At 44.4% G+C, this 24,004-nt stretch overlaps 1 protein-coding gene across 3 annotated transcripts in view; it reads right to left on the bottom strand.

Moving 5' to 3' along the window:
• The window catches only part of LOC140200022 (uncharacterized), an 80,782-nt gene that overhangs the window by 52,584 nt on the left and 4,194 nt on the right, over positions 1-24,004 (bottom strand). For all 3 annotated transcript variants that reach the window (XM_072262653.1, XM_072262655.1, XM_072262654.1), the window contains exon 2: positions 809-871. In XM_072262653.1, the coding sequence (XP_072118754.1) occupies positions 809-871 (63 nt within the window). The remainder of the gene's footprint in view (positions 1-808; positions 872-24,004) is intronic.

The following is a 24,004-nucleotide window of genomic DNA, read 5'->3' as shown; positions in this document are numbered from 1 at the left end:
GTTAATGCAAATATCTAATCAGCCAATCATGTGGCAGCAACTCAGTGCATAAAAGCATGCAGACATGGTCAAGAGGTTCAGCTTGTTGTTCAGATGGAGAAGAAATGCGATCAAAGTGACCTTGACCACAGAATGATTGTGGGTGACAGACAGAGTGGTTTGACTATCTCGAACCTGCTATCTTTTGGGATTTTCACACATAACAGTCTCTAGAGTTTACAGAGAACGGTGTGAAAAGCAAAACCATCCAGTGAGCACCAGTTCTGTTGGTGAAAGCATCTTGTTAATGAGAGAGGTCAGAGGAAAACGGACAGAGTGGTTCAAGCTGAAGTAACCATGTGGTGTGCAGAAGAGCATCTCCGAATGCATAACACGTCAAAACATTGAAGTGGATGGGCTACGGCAGCAGAAAACCACAAACATACCCTCAGTGGCCACTTTATTAGATGCATCTTGTACCTAATAAAGAGGCCACTGAGGGTATCATCTTTATCCTAGAGCAGTTATGATAAATCCAGAAGATGCAGGTATAAGGTAAAGAGTATTGGGTTTAGAGGGGATCTGATGGAGAGTTTTTCCCCATCTGGTGCGTGGTTGGAAATTGGAATGTAATACTCAACAGGTTAGTGGAGCAAGGTACTCTCACAACTAGCTAAGTACTTGAAATGGAAAGATATTGAAGACCATAGTCCAAGAGCTGGTAAATAAGATTGGTATAGTTAAGTAGACAATGATCACCATAGACATGGAGTCAAGGGCCAGTTTTTGTGCCGGACGACTCAATATTAATAGAGTTATTTCTACATACCATGTGGTTTAGATGGATCTTCACTTAATGCATCTTCCAGGTTGAAACTGAAATCATCCTGCCCTGGGTGATGAAACACAAGGATTGAAATCAATTTCCCTCAAAACAATCACTGGTATGTTTAATACCAATCATATCAACAAAAGAAAATTACGTCATCAGGGTCTGCTCTCAGTCAGGGAACACTACCGCACAGAAACAGGCCCTTTGGCCCATCTAGTCCATACCGAAATATTACACTGCCCACTCCTATCCAGCCACACCTGGACCACAGCCCTCCATACCCCTACCACTCATGTTGTTGTTGTCATTGTTGCTCCTTACCGTGCCTTGTTGCGCATTGTGGCAACCTTGTCCCTTTTCTTAAGCGTTTGTCTGTTCTTTACAAGGCAGAGTTGCTAGCTTGACGCCAAACCTAGCACAGATGTAAAGCGGGTAAGAAGCTGACCGGATTATGTGCATTACTCTGGACTTCCAGCATCTGCAGACTTATTTGCATTTAAAATTTCTGGCCACATGATTGACTGATTAGATACTTGCATTAACAAGCAGGTGTACCTAATAAAGTGGCCATTGAGTGAAAAGTTTCCATTTTTGGTGCAGAGGTTTAATGTTTACCAAGCTTTTGGAGATTGTGATCCTTAGTTTGAATGAATTCCAGCTTAGTATAAACTTGGCAGTGACCAATATTGGTGCCTGAACTTGTATGACGACAGTGCATTCTTGCTAGAATGATTAGTAAGAGTGTGGCACCAATTCTAAAAGTAAAGATTTGCTTTATTTGTCACATTTACATTGAAACATTGAGTGAAATGCATCGTCTGCATCAATGACCAACACAGCCTGAAGATGTGCTGGTGGCAACATCTTGTTTCCATACTTCCACAAGTGTCTCCATGCTTCCAACGCCAATTTAGCATCACGTAACTTTCTAAACTTAACCCTATCCAGTTTGTGTTTGGACTGTGGGAGGAATCTGGATCAGCCAGAGGAAACCCATACAGTCACGTGGAGAACGTACTAGCTCCTTACAGACTACATTGGGAATCGAACCCCAGTCTTACAGACAACACTGTAAAGTGTTGCGCTAACCACTATGGTACCATTCTGCCCTTTGGGAGCAATAAGCGGGCAAGGATATCGCAGTAACATTGACTGTTTTTTTCCAGCCCATTGGTCCAATCCAAATTCTTTGAAAAATATAATTTTGCACATTTCCTCTCTCCTGCAGCTACATAACAGAAAACTAAAATTGGATCTGCTTCTCTTATTTTGCTTATCCTGTGTGGGCACGTGGCCAACTGGTTAAGGACAGCCATTGGACTAGCGACCTGAACGTCGCGAGTTCGAGCCCCAGCTGAGGCAGCGTGTTGTGTCCTTGAGCAAGGCACTAAATCACACATTGCTCTGCGACGACACTGGTGCCAAGCTGTATGGGTCCTAATGCCCTTCCCTTGGACAACATTGGCGTCGTGGAGAGGGGAGACTTGCAGCACGGGCAACTGCTGGTCTTCCATACAACCTTGCCCAGGCCTGCATCCTGGAGAGTGAAGACTTTCCAGGCGCAGATCCATGGTCTCGCAAGACTAACGGATGCCTAATTTAATTTAATAAGGAATATATCTCACCCACCTACAGGAAAGGTATCAAAAAGACTGAAAGAGTACAGAGATAATTTACAAGGACATTGCTGAGTCTGGAGGACATGAGTTATAGGGAAAGGTTGAACAAGTTAGGAATTTATTCACCAGAGCATAGGAAAATGAGAGGAGATTTGATAGAGGCATTTAAAACTATGATGGGTGTAGATAGTGGAAAAAGCCTGCTTGCATTTACCCTGAGGTTGGGTGTGACTAGAACTAGAGGTCATTGATTAAGAGTGAAAAGTGAAATGTTGAAGGGGAAAATGACGGGGAACTTCTTCACAGAGGGCAGTGACAGTGTGGAATAAGGTGCCAGTGGAAGTGATAGATGTGGGTTTGATTTCAACATTTAAAAGAGGTTTGGATAGGTAGGGGAATGGATGACCTGGTCCAGGTGCAGACCGATGGGACTAGGCAGAATACTAGCTTGGCATGGACTAACTGGGCCAAGGGGCCTACTTCTGTGCTGTAGTGACTCTGTAGGTTTGCTGATGACACAGAAGTTGGGGGTGATGTGGATATTCTGGAGGCTTGTCAGAGGTTACAGCAGGACATCGATAGGATGCAGAACTGGGCTGAGAAGAATGCACTGCCCACGGCACCGGTGAGGCCAGATACAATAGGGTCCTTCAACCCAGATAAGTGTGAAGTGGTTCACTTTGGTAGGTCCAATTTGAAGGCAGAATATAATATTAATGGTAAGACTCTTGGCAGTGTGGAGGATCTGTGAGATCTTCGAGTCCATGTCTATAGGACACTCAAAGCTGCTGCACAGGTTGACAGTGTTGCTAAGGAGTATGGTGTGCTGGCATTCATCAGCCGTGGGATTGAGTTCAAGAGCTGGGAGGTAATATTACAGTTATATAAGACCCTCAGTTAGACCTCGCTAGGAGTGCTGTGTTCAGTTCTGGTCACCCCACTACAGGAAGGATGTGGATACTATTGAGAGAGTGAAGAGAAGATTTACAAGGATATTGCCTGGATTGGAGAGCATGCCTTATGATGATAGGCTGCGTAAACTTGGCCTTTTCTCCTTGGAGCGACAAAGGATGGAAGGTGACCTGATAGAGGTGTATAAGATGATGAGGGGCATTGACCATGTGGATAGCCAGAGGCTTTTTCCCATGACTGAAATGGCTAACACGAGGGGGCATAGTTCTAAGGTGCTTGGAAATAGGTACCAAGGGGATGGCAGGGGTAAGTTCTTCACACAGAGAGTGGTGGGTGCGTGGAACACATTGTCAGCAATGGTGGTAGAGGCGGATACAATAGTGTCTCTTAAGAGCCTCTCAGATAGGTAGATGGAGCTTAGACAAATAGAGGGCTATGCAGCAGGGAAATTCTAGGCATTTCAGTCTAGAGTAAGTTACATGGTTGGCACAACATTGTGGGCCGAAGGGCCTGTAATGTGCTGTAGATTTCTATGTTCTATAACCTACGCAAATGCAAGGTCTTGCACTTTGGTAGGTTAAATAGGCATCCATTAGTCCCGTGAGACTATGAATTTGTGCCTTGGAAGGTTTCCCGGTCGCAGGTCTGGGCAAGGTTGTGTGGAAGACCGGCAGTTGCCCATGCTGCAAGTCTCCCCTCTCCACGCCACCGATGTTGTCCAAGGGAAGGGCATTAGGACCCATACAGCTTGGCACCGGTGTTGCCGCAGAGCAATGTTTAGTTAAGTGCCTTGCTCAAGGACACAACACGCTGCCTCAGCCAAGGCTTGAACTAGCGACCTTCAGATCACTAGACGAATGCCTTAACCACTTGGCCAGGGGGAAATACACTATGTGATAAGCAGAATCTGAATCATAATCTGGTTTAATATCACCAGCATGCATTGTGAATCTTCCTGTTTTGTGGCAGCATTGCATTACATCATAATAAAAATTATAAATTACAAACGGTACAATAAGTATATAAAAATAAATAAGTAGTGCAGAAAGAGAGGGATAAAATACCGAGGGTTCATGGGTTCAATGTCCATTCAGAAATTTGAAGGTGAAGGAGAAGAAGCTGTTCCTGAAATGTTGAGTGTGTGTCGTCAGGCTCCTGTACCTCCTCCCCGATGGTAGCAATCTGAAAGGGGGCATGTCCTGGATGCTGGGGAGGCTAGTGCCCATGATGGAGCTAGCTGAGTTTACAAATTTCTGAAGGTTTTTCCAATCCTGTGCATTGACCCCTCCATAGCAGACAGTGATGCAACCACAGTACATCTGTAGAGATTTACAAGTGTCTTTGGAGACATACCAATTCTCCTCAAACTCCTAATGAAATATAGCCACTGGCGTGCCTTCTTCATAATTGTATCAGTATGTTAGGCCCAGGGCAGATCCTCAGAGATGTAACACTCAGTAACTTGAAACAGCTTGCCCTTTCCACAGCTGACCCTGGTGAGTGTTCCTCTCGACTTTCCCTTGCTAAAGTCCACAATCAACAATGAACGCAAGATTGTTGTTGTAACACCACCCAACCAGCTGATCAATCTCACTCCAGTACACCTCCTCTGAGATTCTCCAAATAATTGTGTCAACAGCGAATTTACCCGATGGTATTTTTGCTGTGCCTAGCCACACAGTCATGGGTGTAGAGAGAGCAGAAATAAGCACTCATCCTTGAGATGCACCAGTTTTGATCGTCAGCGAGGAGGAGATGTTAATTCCAATGAATACAGACTGGTCTCCTGGTGCCAAAGTCAATGATCCAGTTGCACAGGAAGGTACAGAGTCCCAGGTTTTGGAGTTTTTTGATTAGAACTGATGGTATAATTGTGTTGAACACTGAGCTAAAATCAATAAACAGTAGCCTGACATAAGTATTACTATTGTCCTTGTGATCCAGGACCAAGTGGAGAGCCAGTGGGATTGTGTCTGCTGTAGACCTATTGTGGTGATGGGCAAATTGCAGTGGGTCCAGCTCCTTGCTTAGGCAGGAGTTGATTCTAGCCATGGCTAACCTCCCAAACATTTCATCACAGTAGATGTGAATACACTGGGCGATAGTCTTGGAGGCAGCTCACCCTACTCTTCCTGGGCACTGGTATGATTGAAGCAGGTGGGAACCTCCAATTGCAGCAGTGAGACATTGAAGGTGTCATTGTACATTTCCGACAGTTAGTTCGCACAGGTTTTTAGAGACTCACGAGTTCACCCGCTTAAAAGATGCTCTCACATCAGCCACCGAGACAGAGGTCACAAGGTCATCAGGTGCTGCAGAGATTCACACAGATGTAGTTTCATTCTCCCTTTCAAAGCAAGCATAAATTGAGCTCCTCTTGGCATGAAGCATCACTGTCACTCATGACGGTAGATTTCACTTTGTGGAAAGTGATGGCCTGCAAACCCTGCTGGAACTGACATACTTCCAACTCCGTCTCTAACTTCAATCAGAATTTTTTCCTCCCCTCTTACTATAGCTTTCTGTAGGTTGTACCTGGACTTCTTGTCTAGTTCCTGATCACCACAGTTCTAGCCCTCAGCTACGAATCTCCTGGTCCATCCACGGTTTTTGATTTGCGTATGTTTTCGAAGGCACACACTTGTCCACACAGGTTTTTTTTGAAGTCAGTGACAACAGCAGCTTATTCATTCAGACTCAAAGATGAATCCTTGAATATTGTCCAGTCCACCGGCTCAAAGCAGCCCTGTAAGCGCTTTTCTACCTCCCTTCATTATACCATCTTGGTCCTCACCGCTGGTCCTGTGGTCCTTAGTCTCTGCCAGTAATCAGGAAGTAGAAGTACAGCCAGGAGATGAGACTTTCCAAAGTGTGGGTGTGGGATTGGCATGGCAAGGTTTCTTAATGGTGCTCTAATGGTGGTCAAGTATGTTGGTTCATCAGGTTCCACAAGCAATACGTTGGTGGCAATTGTTCAGATACTTCTTCCAGCCTGGTTGAAATCTTTAGCAATGATAGGGAAGGCATCACTGTGTGCAGTTTTGTGCCTGCTAATTATGTTGCTCAGCTCCTCCTGTGCCTGCTTCACATTGGCCTGAGGTGGAATGTACATTGTTACCAGGATAATGGCAGAGAATTCCCTTGACAGGTAAAGTGGATGGCATTTGACTGCTTGATCTTCCAGGCTGGGTGAGCAGGACTGAGACAGAACTATCACATTTGTGAACCATGGAGACAGAGCTTAGGTGGGTTAATGGTGCTTAATGGCGACTCCTTTGCTGCAGCTTTGGAAACAGCTCTACTTTTCCCTTTCAGGGTTCTTTTGAAGACCCTGACCTGGAGTTACATGCTTTGCGGGAATGGGACTTTGCTCTCGGGGTTTCACGGCTGGCCATTGTTCAGCATGCCAAGGGCTCACCCTAAGAGCTCCGCTCGCCTTCGGAGGACCGAGCTTTGGTGTTTCTGGAGACGGAGGGAGCGGAAGTTAGTGTCTGAGCAGAAGACGGGTGTGTCATGGGAGATGAAAGATCTAAGGCTGTGTGCCCAGAGACCTGAGATTTTTGGGCACAGAGCTGGGAAAAAGCGACACAACGGACTTTTAACATCATAAACCAGTGAGTTGTTTGTTATGTCTCTCCTCTTGCTGTGAAAGAGAAACCTCTTTCTCCCTTATTAGCGCAAGAGAGTCTGTGGTATGTCAAGTGCTGGGTAAACAATGTCGTCTTTGGAGTACTGCAAGTCTGTATCTTTGCTGTTGCTTTACTCACGCCTGAGTGCTCAGTGGTTGATACCAATACTTTTTTTTTGCTGGTGGGGGAGGGGGGAATTGTTGCTCACTGCCGCTTACACATGGGAGAGAGGGGAGCTGGGGGGGTACTTTGGGGTTCTAACATTTAACTGTCATTCATTCTTTGGGGGCACTCCTCTGTTTTTGTGGATGGTTGCGAAGAAAAAGCATTTCAGGATATATATTGTATACATTCCTCTGACATTAAATGTACCTTTGAAACCTCTGAAACCATTGAATCATAATGCATGGTCCCCCTCCACTGCCTTTAAAAAACCCTGCTGTCCTGTTATTGTGGAGAATGGTGAAGCCATCGAGCTGCAGCACTGTTTCCAAAATGGTGGGTGTGAGCCACGTTTCCATAAAGCTAAGTACTCAATAGTCTCTGATGTCCCTCTGCCATAGCAATCTTGCTCTGAAGTCTTCAATTTTATTTTCCAGATATTTCAGGATAGTCATGAGTGGAAGTCTAAAACCTTTGCATCTCAATTGAACTTATAAAATGGTGTAAGGTCCCTGCTTCCATTTTCTTAAAGGGGAACAACAATCGCAACCCAAGTCTGCTGTCCGAGGTTCATCGATTTTACGTATCCATAGATTTTTTTAAAAATTCTTAAAACAATGCTACTTACTGAAGTACCTGTGGCTGTGACCATAGTAATTAATAATAATAAACCAATAATAATACATACAAGAGATTCAGAATAAGCACAAAGTAAGATTGGACAAACAAGGTGGAAGTGAATATAAGGTAGTGAAACCGCTTTCCAAAAACTTTTAATTAAAACAATTAATCTTGCACAATTTACCTTCTTGCATTGTTCTCAGAAAAATAAACTAAATAATGTAAGGTTATGCAGAACTAGAAACAGTTTTAGTATCACTGACATATATTGTGAAGTCAGTTGTTTTGTGGCAGCAGTACAGTGCAAGACATAAATATCCTTTAAATTACAGTAAATAGTGCAAAAAAGAGTGAAGAAATGTTCCCGGATCCATGGACCGTTCAGAATTCTGATGGCTGAGGGGATGAAGTTGTAAAATGTTGAGTGTGTGGCTTCAGGCTTCCTCCCTGATAGTTTAGTGAGAAGAGGGCATGTCCTGGGTGATGCCTAATGAAGAATGCCACCTTTGTGAGGCATTGCCTTTTGAAGATGTCCTTGTTGGTGGGGAGGCTAGTGCCCATGATGGAGCTGGCTGAGTTTACAACCCTCTGCAGCCTTTTCTGACCCTGTGCATTGGGCTCTCCATACCAAATGGTGATGTAACCAGTTAGAATGCTCTCCATTGTATATCCGTAGAAATTTCTGAGAGCATTTGGCGATAGATCAAATCCCCTCAAACTCTGAATGAAATATAGTCACTGGCATGCCTTCTTCATAATTCTATCAATATGTTAGGCCCAGGATAGATCTTCAGAGATGTTGACACCAAGGCATTTGAAACTGCTCCCCCTTTCCAATGCTGACCCCTAAGGACTGGTGTGCATCTCCCTTGACTTTCCTTTGTTGATGTCCAAAATGAACATTAAGTGCAAATTTATTGTTTTGGCTCCACTCAACCAGCCAATCAATCTCACTCCAGTACACCTCCTCATAACCATCTGAGATTCTGACAATTGTGTCATCAGTGAACTCATAGATGGTTCTTGTGCTGTGTAGTCATGGTCAAGGGTGTAGACAGAGTACAGCAGCGGACTAAGCACACTTCCTTGAGTTGCGCTGGTGTTGATTGTCAGTGCAGATATGTGATTTCCAATCTATATTGACTAAGGTTTCTCGATGAAGAAATCAAGAATCCAGTTGCAGAAGGAGGTACAGAGGCCCAGGTTTTGAAGCTTGTTGATTAGTACTGAGGGGATGGTGGTGTTAGACATGGAGCTGTTATCAATAAGCAGCAGCCTGATGTAGGCATTGCTGTTGTCCACGTGGTCTAAGGCCAGTGAAAAGCCAGTGAGGTTGCCTCCATTGCATTCCAGCAATACAAGCTTATATCTCACCAGATATAATTGAAGTCAGCCAGTGCCACATCGGTCATAGTAGAGGCACTCCACTTTAGGTGTCAATTCAATTCAAAACCTGTTGAGTACAGAGAATTGGATGGCATAACCAACAGGAAGAGCTGTGAAAGTCCCTGCCAAAAACTACCCTCAGCCTCTGAACTAAGCCTAGTATATTTGAGTGACAGCTTGTGACAGAAGACTGACATTGGTACAAGGTACACCCCAGCCTCCCATTATTTGAAAGAAACACATTGCTGGTGAGGGCACAAGTCTCTAAAGGGTGTGTGACAGGAACAGTGCACTTCAGCTCTGGCAGGATGAAAGTTACCACTGTGGCGTTTGATTTCACTTCCTTTCTTTGCTGCCCACCCTTGAACAGACCACAGCTTATCTGCAGAGAGCCAACACTTTGAATGCTCACAATAAAGTGCTCCACTAATGTTATGTGTCAAAACCATACGTAATCAACCCACCCTGCCCAAAGCAGCAACCCTATCTGATAAATCAGATGAAGTACCTATCTACTCTTTGCTTTTGTCATGCCTTTTCCTTTGAAATTCACTCTGCAATTCAGCCATATCCTGACAAAAAAATTTGGTGATTTTAGTATAAAATTTAATTTGTAAAACTAGGTCATAAAACTTGGAATAATACTAGGTCACCTAGGGTGACCTCATTGAAACCTATCAAATGCAGAAAGGCCTTGATAGATTGGATGTTTCCTGTGGTGGGGGAATCTAGGACCAGAGGACACAGCTTCAGAATAGAGGGGTGTCCTTTTAGAATGGAGATGAGGAGGAATTTCTTTAGCCAGAGAGTGGTCAGTCAGTGAAATTCATTGCCACAGGCAGCTGTGGAGGCCAAGTCATTGGGTGTATTGAAGGCAGAGGTTGATAGATCCTTGACTAGTCAGGGCATGAAGGGCTTTGGGAAGAAGGCAGGAGATTGGGGCTGAGAGGGAACTGGATTAGCCATGATGATATGGCGCAGCAGACTCGATGGGTGAAACAGCCTAATTTTGCTCCATAATCTTATGGTCTTATACGGCCCCTTAAGTATGCTCCGCCATTCAGCAAGATGATGTCTGATCTGATATCGTCTATTTTCCTTCAGTGAGATCATCTCACAGTTATAGGGTCATCCAGCACAGAAACAGGCCTCTCGGCCCAATATACCCATACTGACAATTATGGCCACAGATACTAACATGTGTACCCACATAGCGTTGAGGATGACTTGATTCCACTCTGGCTTTGCAGTTCGAAGTCAAAATCAAATAGGATCTGGCAGTTGAGGCCATCCTCAGGATGGTGAAACAACACCTTATATTCCATCTGGGTAGTCTCTAATCTGATGACATGAACATTGATTTTTCCTACTGGTAAATTTTACCCCCTCCCCCCTCCCTCTTCTTCTATTCCCCACTTTGGCCTTTAACCTCTTCTTACTTGCCTATCACTTCCCCCTGGCTCTCCTCCTCCTTCCCTTTCTCCAATGGTCCACTCTCCTCTCCCATCAGATTCCTTCTTCTCCAGCCCTTCCCCTTTCCCATCCACCTGGCTTCACCTATCACCTTCTAGCTTGCCCTCCTCCCCCTCTCCCCACCCTTTAATCCTGGCAACTTGGCCCTCCCTTTTCAGTCCTGAAGAAGCATCTCGGCCCAAAACATCGACTGCTGACTCATTTCCTGGCCTGCTCAGTCCCACCTGCATTTTGTGTGTGTTGCTTAGGATCTGGGTGGTGTTGAATGGAACATGACGAGGAGAATCTCCAACTGGTGCGAATGAGTGGGCTGCATGGACTCAGTGCTGTTTGTCACTATTTATTCCAGTTCAGACGATAGGCCCTGAATTCAAAATATTAACTATTTCTCTCTTCACAGACCCTAACTGACCTCCAAGTGATCTTAATGTTTACTTCAGCTTCCACCTACCACAACAAATTACTGTGGAACTCAACCACTTTTAAACATAAGATAATGCTGAGAAAATGAGGAGTGCATGGACTAAATTCGTTGCAACAGAAAGACAAGGCCAAAACCCTGGGAATTCCTAGCAAAACATTTAATCAGAGTCATACTTTATTGATCCTGAGGGAAATTGGTTTTCATTACAGTTGCCTCGTAAATAATTAAATAGTAATAAAACTTCGATCCTATATCACCTCTTTCTAATGATTTAATATCATTTATTACCAATAAAGCCACGCCTCCCCCTCTGCCTACCTTCCTATCCTTCCGATACACCGTGTATCCTTGGACGTTCAGCTCCCAGAGACATGCATCCTTTAGCCAGGTCTCAGTGATGGCCACAATATCATACCTGCCAATCTGTAGCTGTACAACAAGATCATCCACCTTATTCCATATGCTGCGTGCATTTAAGACCTTAAGACCAGTATTTGATACTTTTTGCTTTGATTTCACTGCAACTTTATTGCACTTCAGCTCATCCCAATGGCTACACATTTGCCCCATCACCTGCCTGTCTTTCCTAACATCTTTACTGCTCACTATCTTAGATTTATTTCTGTTTTCCCCTTCCTCCGCTCTATCATTCTGGTTCCCATCCCCCTGCCAAATTAGTTTAAACCCTCCCTAACAGCTCTATTAAACTTTCCCGCCAGGATATTGGTCCCCTTCGGGTTCAGGTGTAACCTGTCCTTTCTGAACAGGTCATACTTTCCCCAGAAGAGATCCCAATTATCCAAGAATCTGAAGCCCTGCCCCCTACACCAGTCTCTCAGCCAGGTATTCATCTGCCTGATCCGACTACTCTTGCCCTCGCTAGCACGTGGCACAGGTAGCAATCCCGAGATTACTACCCTGGAGGTCCTGCTTCTCAGCTTCCTTCCTAACTCCTGGAAATCTCTCTTCAGGACCTCCTCCTTTGTCCTATCTATGTCATTGGTACCAACATGTACCAAGACAACTGGCTGCTCACCCTCCCCCTTTAGAATATTCAGGACCCGATCCAAGACATCCTGTACCTTGGCACCTGGGAGGCAACACACCATGTGGGTATCTCTGTCAGGCTCACAGAATCTCCTGTCTGTTCCCCTGACAATGGAATCCCCCACGACTACTGCATTTCTCTTCACCCTCCTTCTCTCCTGCACAACAGCGCCAGGCTCAGTGCCAGAGACCCGGTCACCGTGGGCATCCCCCGTCAGGTCATCCCCCTCAATAGCATCCAGAACAAGATATTTCTTGCTGAGGGGGACAGCCACAGGGGTGCTCTCCACTATCCGGGCATTTCCCGGCTTTATTGGTAAGAAATGATATTAAATGATATTAAATCATTAGAAAGAGGTGATATAGGATCGGAAGGTGCAGAATCTTTATGGGTTGAGCTAAGGAATAGCAGGGGTAAAAAGACCCTGATGGCAGTTATTTATAGGCCTCCAAACAGCTGCAGGGATGTGGACTACAAATTACAACTGGAAATAGAAAAGGCTTGTCAGAAGTGCAGTGTTATGATAATTGTGGGGGATTTTAACATGACAGTAGATTGGAAAAATCAGGTCGGCACTGGATCTCAAGAGAGAGAATTTGTAGAATGTCTGCGAGATGGCTTTTTAGAACAGCTTGTTGTTGAGCCCACTAGGGGATCGGCTGTACTGGATTGGGTATTATGTAATGAACCGGAGGTGATTGGAGAGATTGAGGCGAAGGAACCCTTAGGAGGCAGTGATCATAACATGATTGAGTTCACTGTGAAATTAGAAAAAGAGAAGCCGAAATCTGATGTGTCGGTGTTTCAGTGGCGTAAAGGAAATTACAGTGGCATGAGAGAGGAACTGGCCAAAGTTGACTAGAAAGAGACACTGGCGGGAAAGACGGCAGAGCAGCAGTGGCTGGAGTTTATGCAAAAAATGAGGAATGTGCAAGACAGGTATATTCCAAAAAAGAAGAAATTTTCGAGTGGAAAAAGGATGCAACTGTGGTTGACAAGAGAAGTCAAAGCCAAAGTTAAAGCTAAGGAGAGGGCATACAAGGAAGCAAAAATTAGTGGGAAGACAGAGGATTGGGAAGTTTTTAAAACCTTACAAAAGGAAACCAAGAAGGTCATTAAGAGAGAAAAGATTAACTATGAAAGGAAACTAGCAAATAATATCAAAGAGGATACTAAAAGCTTTTTCAAGTATATAAAGAGTAAAAGACAGGTGAGAGTAGATATAGGACCGATAGAAAATGATACTGGAGAAATTGTAATGGGAGATGAGGAGATGGCAGAGGAACTGAACAAGTATTTTGCATCAGTCTTCACTGAGGAAGACAGCAGGATACCGGACACTCAAGGGTGGCAGGGAAGAGAAGTGTGCGCAGTCACAATTACGACAGAGAAAGTACTCAGGAAGCTGAATAGGCTAAAGGTCGATAAATCTCCTGGACCAGATGGAATGCACCCTCGTGTTCTAAAGGAAGTAGCTATGGAGATTGCGGAGGCATTAGCGATGATCTTTCAAAAGTCGATAGATTCTGGCATGGTTCCGGAAGACTGGAAGATTGCAAATGTCACTCTGCTATTTAAGAAGGGGGCAAGGAAGCAAAAAGGAAATTATAGACCTGTTAGCTTGACGTCGGTGGTTGGGAAGTTGTTGGAGTCGATTGTCAAGGATGAGGTTACAGAGTACCTGGAGGCCTATGACAAGATAGGCAGAACTCAGCATGGATTCCTTAAAGGAAAATCCTGCCTGACAAACCTATTACAATTTTTTGAGGAAATTATCAGTAGGCTAGACAAGGGAGATGCAGTGGATGTTGTATATTTGGATTTTCAGAAGGCCTTTGACAAGGTGCCACACATGAGGCTACTTAACAAGATAAGAGCCCATGGAATTACAGGAAAGTTACATACGTGGATAGAGCGTTGGCTGATTGGCAGGAAACAGAGAGTGGGAATAAAGGGATCCTATTCTGGTTGGCTACCGGTTACCAGTGGTGTTCCACAGGGATCAGTGTTGGGGCCGCTTCTTTTTACATTGTACATCAACGATCTGGATTATGAAATAGATGGCTTTGTGGCTAAGTTTGCTGACGATACGAAGATAGGTGGAGGGGCCGGTAGTGCTGAGGAAACGGAGAGTCTGCAGAGAGACTTGGATAGATTGGAAGAATGAGCAGAGAAGTGGCAAACGAAGTACAATGTTGGAAAGTGTATGGTTATGCACTTTGGCAGAAAAAATAAACAGGCAGACTATTATTTAAATGGGGAAAGAATTCAAAGTTCTGAGATGCAACGGGACTTGGGAGTCCTCGTGCAGGATACCCTTAAGGTTAACCTCCAGGTTGAGTCAGTGGTGAAGAAGGCGAATGCAATGTTGACATTCATTTCTAGAGGAATAGAGTATAGGAGCAGGGATGTGATGTTGAGGCTCTATAAGGCGCTGGTGAGACCTCACTTGGAGTACTGTGGGCAGTTTTGGTCTCCTTATTTAAGAAAGGATGTGCTGACGTTGGAGAGGGTACAGAGAAGATTCACGAGAATGATTCCGAGAATGAGAGGGTTAACATATGAGGAACATTTGTCCGCTCTTGGACTGTATTCCTTGGAGTTTAGAAGAATGAGGGGAGACCTCATAGAAACATTTCGAATGTTAAAAGGCATGGACAGAGTGGATGTGGCAAAGTTGTTTCCCATGATGGGGGAGTCTAGTACGAGAGGGCATGACTTCAGGATTGAAGGGCGCCCTTTCAGAACAGAAATGCGAAGAAATTTTTTTAGTCAGAGGGTGGTGAATCTATGGAATTTGTTGCCACAGGCAGCAGTGGAGGCCAAGTCATTGAGCGTATTTAAGGCAGAGATTGATAGGTATCTGAGTAGCCAGGGCATCAAGGGTTATGGTGAGAAGGCGGGGCAGTGGGACTAAATAGGATAAAATGGATCAGCTCATGAAAAAATGGCAGAGCAGACTTGATGGGCCAAATGGCCTACTTCTGCTCCTTTGTCTTATGGTCTTATGGTAATAAAACCATAAATAATTAAATAGTAATATGTAAATTATGCCAGGAAATAAGTCCAGGACCAGCCTATTGGCTCAGGGTGTCTGACCCTCCAAGGGAGGAGTTGTAAAGTTTGATGGCCACAGGCAGGAATGACTTCCTATGACGCTCTGTGCTGCATCTCGGTGGAATGAGTCTCTGGCTGAATGTACTCCTGTGCCCACCCAGTACATTATGTAGTGGATGGGAGACATTGTCCAAGATGGCATGCAACTTGGACAGCACCCTCTTTTCAGACACCACCGTCAGAGAGTCCAGTTCCATCCCAAACAAGAACAGATGAAGGAAGCACCCAGCAGCTTAGGCCGCTGTGGAAAGAGAAAAAGAATGTTTGAGTTTAAGAGTCCTTTCTTATAATTACCTTTGTGCTTCTCCTTTTCACTGCCACCATTGCTGCCTGGTGTAGAAGGCATGTGCTATCACAAGAGGTTGGATAAACTTGGGTTGTTTTCTCCGGAGTGTTAGAGGCTGAGGGAAGATCCGTCAGAGGTTCACAAGATTGAGAGGCATAGATAGAGCGGACTGAGTATCTGTTTCCCAAGGTGGAAATGTCTAATACCAGAGGACATGCATTGAAGGTCAGAGACGGTAGATTCAAAGGGGATGGGAGGGGCAAGTTTTTTACTCAGAGAGTCACGGATGCCTGGAATTCGCTGCCTGCTATGGTGGTAGAGGCAAATACATCAGGGGCTTTTAAGAGGCATTTGAATAGACACAGGGATATAAAGAGGATGGAGAAACATTGACATGGTGTAGGTAGAAGGGATCAGTGCTTGGGTGTTTTTGATTTGTTTTTTAGCTGGTTCGGCATTGTTCAGCCTGTTCCTGTGCTGTACTGTTCTATGTTCTATGTTCTATTGTAACCTATTTCAATATGCGTCACCTTCTTAAATGACCATTGTTAATTTTATATCAGTTAAGGAAGTTTATCCACCATGGAAACATCCGAACATAATTCAACAAGTTCATCTGCATCTGGAGGAATAAAGCATTCTGTCAGCCACTACAGAATTCAACAGGAAACATGTTTTATTCAATTTTTTACAGTACATACTTATGCAGTTTTTATAGCCTCATAAAGAGAGCCGTGTCCTTTGATAAACAAGGAAACAATTTATGTAATTGTTATTAGCGGGATAAGTACTGATCAGAATCCCAGGGATAAATCGGTATTTGTTCCCACCCAACAGGGCATTCAGGTTCTCTGCTTAGACTCCCAAAACGTCAGCCTGAATTAGATCTCCAGACCCAGACTCAAGCCCGGAGCCTTGAGAGAAGCAAGATTGCTGCCCACTGAGTCAAAGCTGACTGTTGACTGGCAGAAGATCAGGTAAGGATGGTATCATCTCTTCTCTGTATGGTGGTTCCAGAGTGTTCTTCGGCTTTTGTGTCTTCCACCCAGTGGGATCGAGAAGAAAGGATAACTGAAGTGGGTGGGATCTTTAATTATGCTGGCTGCTTTCCCAAGGCAGCGAGATGTGTCTTCTTAAGCCCAATACCTATATCGTGGCATAGAGCTCATCAATGTCCTGGACTCGTCTTTCAAGTCTTCTAGGTGAAGATCTTCCTCACCCAGGGATGAGGTCTTTGGAGATCCTGTTGATGTTTCTATAGCAACGCACATCAAAGTTGCCGGTGAACGCAGCAGGCCAGGCAGCATCTCTAGGAAGAGGTACAGTCGACGTTTCAGGCCGAGACCCTTCGTCAGGACTAACTGAAGGAAGAGCTAGTAAGAGATTTGAAAGTGGGAGGGGGAGGGGGAGATCCGAAATGATAGGAGAAGACAGGAGGGGGAGGGATGGAACGAAGAACTGGACAGGTGATTGGCAAAAGGGATATGAGAAGATCATGGGACAGGAGGCCCAGGGAGAAGAAAAAGGTGGCGGGGGGGGAACCCAGAGGATGGGCAAGGGGTATATTCAGAGGGAGAAAAAGGAGAGTGAGAGAAAGAATGTGTGTATAAAAATAAATAACGGATGGGGTACGAGGGGGTGGTGAGGCATTAGCGGAAGTTAGAGAAGTCAATGTTCATGCCATCAGGTTGTCTTCTCCTATCATTTTGGATCTACCCCTCCCTCTCCCACTTTCAAATCTCTTACCAGCTCTTCCTTCAGTTAGTCCTGACGAAGGGTCTCGGCCTGAAACGTCGACTGTACCTCTTCCTAGAGATGCTGCCTGGCCTGCCGTGTTCACCAGCAACTTTGATGTGTGTTGCTTGAATTTCCAGCATCTGCAGAATTCCTCATGTTGATGTTTCTATAGCACTGGGTTTTTATGGGATGGGGTTGTTTGGCCCATTCCCAACCCTCCTCCTTTCACACCAGGCTCGATAATGTCCATGGAGGGGTTGCAGTGAGAAGTGCAGACATGGTTAATAGAAGGAGGCTGGTTTTCATGTCAGACCGGGCTGTGTTCACAACTACGTAATCAACGAACCATTCAGAAACTTTGAGGTGAAGCAGTTACTCGGATGTCAAGAGCAACCCAAGGAGAATGTGCCAGGAGGTGAGAGTGTTGGTGGTATCTGGAATTAGAGTTCCTGGTGCTAATTGGTTGTTATTAGGCTAAATGGTGATATACTGATATACCTCCTGTTCCGAATAAAATGACCACTGAGTCTTCTGCTGCTGTGGCCCATACACTTCAAGTTTCAATGACTAGTACATTCTGAGAAGATCTTCTGCACACCTCTGTTATAATGTGTGGTTATTTGGGATACTGTCCCCTTCCACTCTGGCCATTCTCCTCTGATTTCTCTTATTAACAAGACAATTTTTCCCACAGAACTGCTGCTCATTGGATGTTCCTTTTTGGTTTTTGTACCATTCCCTGTAAACTCTAGTGATTGTTGTGCATGACGATCCCAAGAGATCAGCAGTATCTGAGATACTCAAACCACCCCATCTGGCACCAACAATCATTCCACAGTCAAAGTCACTAAGATCACATTTCTTCCCCCATTCTGGTGTTTGGTCTGAACAACAACTGAACCGCTTGACCATGTCTGCATGTTTTTATGCGTTGGGTTGCTGCCCCATGATTGGCTGATTAGATATTTGCAGTAACTAGGTGTACAGGGGGGCACTCAGTGTATACCAGCCTACATTACCCGACTGTTACAATAGCAATCCAGCACAGTACAAGAGGGACCACAGGTTCGGACATTTGGTGTATGTGCTTGGCTGAGGAGGCAATGGTTGCCTGGGGTAACCAGCCAGATGGTGCAGCCAGCATGAAATGCCGTTGCTACTGGCCTGATGTTCGGATGGATGGGCACTGTCTCTAAAAGTGCTTAGCACACCAAATGTTTGTGAGGAACTCAGTGCAAAACTATTCACAGGCAACCTAACTCATGCTCGGGCTTTTGTAAATAGCAGAGTAGCTTCATCGCTAACCATCATCCCTCAAGCCAGACTTTTGTTCGTGAGATTGATCATGGGGTAGTCTAACAGACCAGCACAACATTGTGGGCTGAAAGGCCTGAACTGTGCTGTATTGTTACATGTTCTATGCAGATGATTGGAGTAATATCATTCATTAAGGGCTAGTCTACAGATGCAGCAAATAATGAGGATAGCTAACAGAATGTTCTTATTTATTGCACAGGGAACTGAATGCAAAAGTATGCAGTTATATTATAATCCTGAAGGATGGTTTTCCTGATAGATGGCTGCGTTCAAAACTCATATTGGTTTGTAAGAATGCAGAGATGAGCTATTACTTGTATGGTTATCTATGTCTTAGCCCAGACATGGGGAACAAGTTCCCTAAGGCACCTCAGCAAACAGAACTGGATAAACATCGAGCTCTTGGGAAAGGTTAAATAGGCTTTATTTCCTGGAGTGCAGGAGAATGAGAGGAGATCTGATAGAAATTATGAGGTGTATAGACAGGGTAAATGCAAGCAGGCTTTGTCCATTGAGGGTGAGTGACATTAACACGAGAGGTCATAGATTAAGGGTGAAAGGTGAAATATTTAAGGGGAACCTGAACAGGAACTTCTTCACTCAGAAGGTGGTGAGAGTGTGGAACAAGCTGCCAGTGGAAGTGGTGGCTGCAGGTTCGATTTCATATTTAGGAGAAGTTTTGATAAGTACAGTACTGTGCAGAAGACTGAGGCACCCTGGATTTTTTTATATGGATTCAGATATACAAATTGACAATAAACTGGACTGGTCAAAGAACAGAGGCTGTCTACAAGAAGGGCCAGAGCCGTCTCTATTTCCTGAGGAGACTGAGGTCCTTTAACATCTGCCGGCTGATGCTGAGGATGTTCTACGAGTCTGTGGTGGCCAGTGCTATCATGTTTGCTGTTGTGTGCTAGGGCAGCAGGCTGAGGGTGGCAGACACCAACAGAATCAACACTCATTCGTAAGGCCAGTGATGTTGTGGGGGTGGAACTGGACTCCCTCACGGTGGTGTCTGAAAAGAGGATGCTGTCTAAGTTGCATGCCATCTTGGTCAATGTTTCCCATCCACTACATAATGTACTGGATGGGCACAGGAGTACACTCAGCCAGAGACTCATCCCACCGAGATGCAGCACAGAGCGTCATAGGAAGTCATTCCTGCCTGTGGCCATCAAACTTTACAACTCCTCCCTTGGAGGGTCAGACACCCTGAGCCAATAGGCTGGTCCTGGACTTATTTCATAATTTACTGGCATAATTTACATATTACTATTAACTATTTCTGGTTCTATTACTAGTTATTATTTATGGAGCAACTGTAACGAAAACCAATTTCCCCCGGGATCAATAAAGTATGACTATGACTATGACTAGATGGTATGGCCTCCTCAAGCCCTGATCTTACCATCTTCGAGGCTGTCTGCGATTACCTGGAGAGATGGAAGCAAGCGAGACAAAGGGCACACAGTGACGAGCACAGGTAAACAGTATACTGTGCAGTAAACTGATTGCTATACAGATAGACATTTGGTATCAGTTTACCAGGGTTGAAATGTGTAATATTAGAGGGTGCAGATTTGTGAGAGGGAGCAAGTTTAAAGGTGATATGTGGGGCAAGTTACCTTTGACGCAGGGCATTTGAGTGGTTCTTGGATAAATAACATCCCCCAAGAGGACCACAACCTTGTGATTTGGAGGCTTGCATGCCTCAGTGACCCAGAGAGCTATGCCGGTTCGAGTCAGGGCTTATTGTTTTGACTCTTGGTAGGGTCACCAATGCCAAACAGATCAAAGGGTAGAGGCCAGACTAAGAGTGGTCCACCGGTCCTCCTGGTTCGGGGGTTCAGCGCAGGGTTAACAACCCTTATTGGTCAAACAAAATTGTTATGGAAACAGCAATGAAGAATCCTTCTACATCTGAGTGTGATAGTATTCCTGAGTCTGCACCCAGGATTTGTGTGACTGACGGTAGTGAAAACCGGCAGGAAGCTACTGCCATGATGAAGGAAGCCCTGAACATCGCCAGAGATGGAGGACCTTCATTGCTGCCCGAAACGCCAATGGCATAATGAGCAGTAGGTAAGGATAAAAACATGAATCTGTGGAGATTGGAGATACAGTGGCATGCAAAAGTTTGGGCACCCTGGTCAAAATTTCTGTTACTCTGGATAGCTAAGTGAGTGAAAGATGAACTGATTTCCAAAAGGCATAACGTTAAAGATGACATATTTCTTTAATATTTTAAGAAAACTTCTTTATTTCCATCTTTTACAGTCTCAAAATAACAGAAAAAGGAAAAGGGCCTGAAGCAAAAGTTTGGGTACCCTGCATGGCAGTACTTAGTAACACCCCCTTTGGCAAGTATCACAGCTTGTAAACACTTCTTGTAGCCAGCTAAGAGTCTTTCAATCCTTGTTTGGGGGAATCTTCACCCATTCTTCCTTGCAAAAGGCTTCTAGTTCTGTAAGATTCTTGGGCTGTCTTGCAAGCACTGCTCTTTTGAGGTCTATCCACAGATTCTTGATGATGTTTAGGTCAGGATACTGTGAGGGCCATGGCAAAACCTTCAGCTTGCACCTCTTGAGGTAGTCCATTGTGGATTTTTGAGGTGTGTTTAGGTTCATTATCCTGTTGTGGAAGCCATCCTCTTTTCATCTTTGGCTTTTTTAGAAACAGTGTGATGTTTGCTTCCAGAATTTGCTGGTATTTAATTGAATTCATTCTTTCCTCTACCAGTAAATGTTCCCCGTGCCACTGGCTGCAGCACAAGCCCAAAGCATGATTGATCCATCCCCATGCTTAACAGTTGGAGAGGGGTTCTTTTCATGAAATTCTGCACCCCTTTTTCTCCAAACATACCTTTGCTCATTGCAGCCAAAAAGTTCTATTTTAACTTCATCAGTCCACTGGACTTGTTTCCAAAACGCATCAGGCTTGTTCAGATGTTCCTTTGAACCTTTTGAATAGAACTTTTTGGCCGCAATGAGCAAAGGTATGTTTGGAGAAAAAAGGGTGCAGAATTTCATGAAAAGAACCCCCCTCCAACTGTTAAGCACGGGGGGTGGATCGATCATGCTTTGGGCTTGTGTTGCAGCCAGTAGCATGGTGAACACTTACTGGTAGAGGGAATAGTGAATTCAATTAAATACCAGCAAATTCTGGAATCAAACATCACACCATCTGTATAAAAGCCGGAGATGAAAAGAGGATGGCTTCCACAACAGGATAATGATCCTAAACACACCTCAAAATCCACAATGGACTACCTCAAGAGGCGCAAGCTGAAGGCTTTGCCATGGGCCTTACAGTCCCTTGACCTAAACACCATCGAGAATCTGTGGATAGACCTCAAAAGAGCAGTGCATGCAAGACCGCCCAAGAATCTTACAGAACTAGAAGCCTCTTGCAAGGAAGAATGGGCGAAAAGCCCCCAAACAAGAATTGAAACACTCTTAGCTGGCTACAAAAAATGTTTACAAGCTGTGGTACTTGCCAAATGGGGTGTTACTAAGTACTGACCATGCAGGGTGCCCAAACTTTGTTTCGGGCCCTTTTCCTTTTTTGTTATTTTGAAACTGTAAGAGATGGAAATAAAGAAGTTTCCTTGCTTAAAATATTAAAGAAATGTGTCATCTTTAACTTCATGCCTTTTGGAAATCAATTCATCTTTTACTCGCTTAGCTATTCAGAATAACAGAAATTTTGACCAGGGGTGCCCAAATTTTGCATACCACTGTATATGGATCATAAGGGATTAGGTGTAATCATCTTAGTTAGTTCAATACAACTTTAGAACAGCCCTTTTCCTGTGCTGTACTGTTCTATGTTCTACAGTAAGTAGATCAGAGATGAAAGCCATGTGGGTGGGGATGTCTAAGCCTGAGTCATAGGTAGAAACCAGAATACAACCTGGACCCCGTTTAAAATGTGCGTGCCTATCATGATTTCAGATGTGAATGACAAACCACCTTAGACCTCTGTTTTCAATTGTGAGGGAGAATGGTCGAAAATGGTAATGGTTTGTGTGGAAGGATTTCAGTGACAAAACAAAGTCATTATTTGCATGTAAAAGAGCCCACACAACACACACACACACTTGAATTGAAACTACATGTGATTCAATGGCACACTTCTCCGAACACAGAAACCTAAACTTCTTTTTTAAATGAAACCACACCAAGTGGGTGTGACTACATCCAGAATTAGTGTAAGTTTTAATAGGTAATGTGTGAAACAAGAGACATATAAAATCACTCAAATAAACTATGAATTTTACAATAATGATCATACTTATGAGTAACTCCCTGCCTGTAAGGTAATTGCTGTGAGATCGTCACAAGGTTGCAAGATACTTTGCCTGTTTCAAAAAGAGTTGGGTATCTCAGTAAAGTTAAAGCTTTATAATCAAAGCTGTTAGACCTTGGTCAGATTGGGTAGGGTCAGCCAAATGCACTCCCCTCCAATTTGCTCACATTCCTTAAAGATGTTTGGAATTTGGCAAGGTTCCACACAGTAGGCTTATTCAGAAAGTCAGAAGACATGGGATCCAGGGAAGTTTGGCTAGGTGGATTCAGAATTGGCTTGCCTGCAGAAGGCAGAGGGCTGTGGAGGAGGGAGTACATTCAGATTGGAGGATTGTGACTAGTGGTGTCCCACAAGGATCTGTTCTGGGACCTCTACTTTTCCTGATTTTTATTAACGACCTGGATGTGGGGGTAGAAGGGTGGGTTGGCAAGTTTGCAGACGACACAAAGGTTGTTGGTGTTGTAGATAGTGTAGAGGATTGTCAAAGATTGCAGAGAGACATTGATAAACAAAAAACATCCAGTGAGCAGCAGTTCTGTGTGTGAAAATGGCTTGTTAATGAGAGAGGTCAGAAGAGAACGGCCAGATTGTTTCAAGCTGACAGGAAGGCAACATTAACTCAAATAACCACATATTAAAACAGTGGTGTGCAGAATATCATCTCTGAATGCACAGCATATCGAACCTTGAAATAGATGGGCTACAGCAGTAGAAGACCACAAACACACTCAGGGGTCAATTTATTAGATGAGGAAGGTGCACAATAAAGTGGTCACTGCGTCTAGATCAATGGGGTCATTTAAAAATTAAGCAGATGCATTTTGGCAAAATTTGGAAACTAAGACCAATGGAGAACAGGAGATGAGGCCTGGGGCAGATCAACCATTATGATATTGAATAACAGAGCAGGCTTGAGAAGAAGGCATGTCCCGGATAGTGATGATCCTTAATGATGGCTAGTGCCACCCTGAGGCATCATCTTTTGAAGATGTCTTTGATGGTGGGGAAGCTTGTGTCTGTGATGGAGCTTGATGAGCCTAAAGCTCTCTGCAGCCTCTTTCAATCCTGTATATTGGATCCTCCATACCAGGTGGTGATGAGACCAATCAGAACACTCTTCGTGGTACGTCTGTAGGAATTTGCTAGACTCTGGT

This window comes from Mobula birostris, chromosome 7, assembly GCF_030028105.1.
Source record: "Mobula birostris isolate sMobBir1 chromosome 7, sMobBir1.hap1, whole genome shotgun sequence".
NCBI lineage: Eukaryota > Metazoa > Chordata > Chondrichthyes > Myliobatiformes > Myliobatidae > Mobula > Mobula birostris.
Note: the sequence above shows the minus strand (reverse complement) of the source record. Positions and strands in the feature narration are given on the sequence as shown.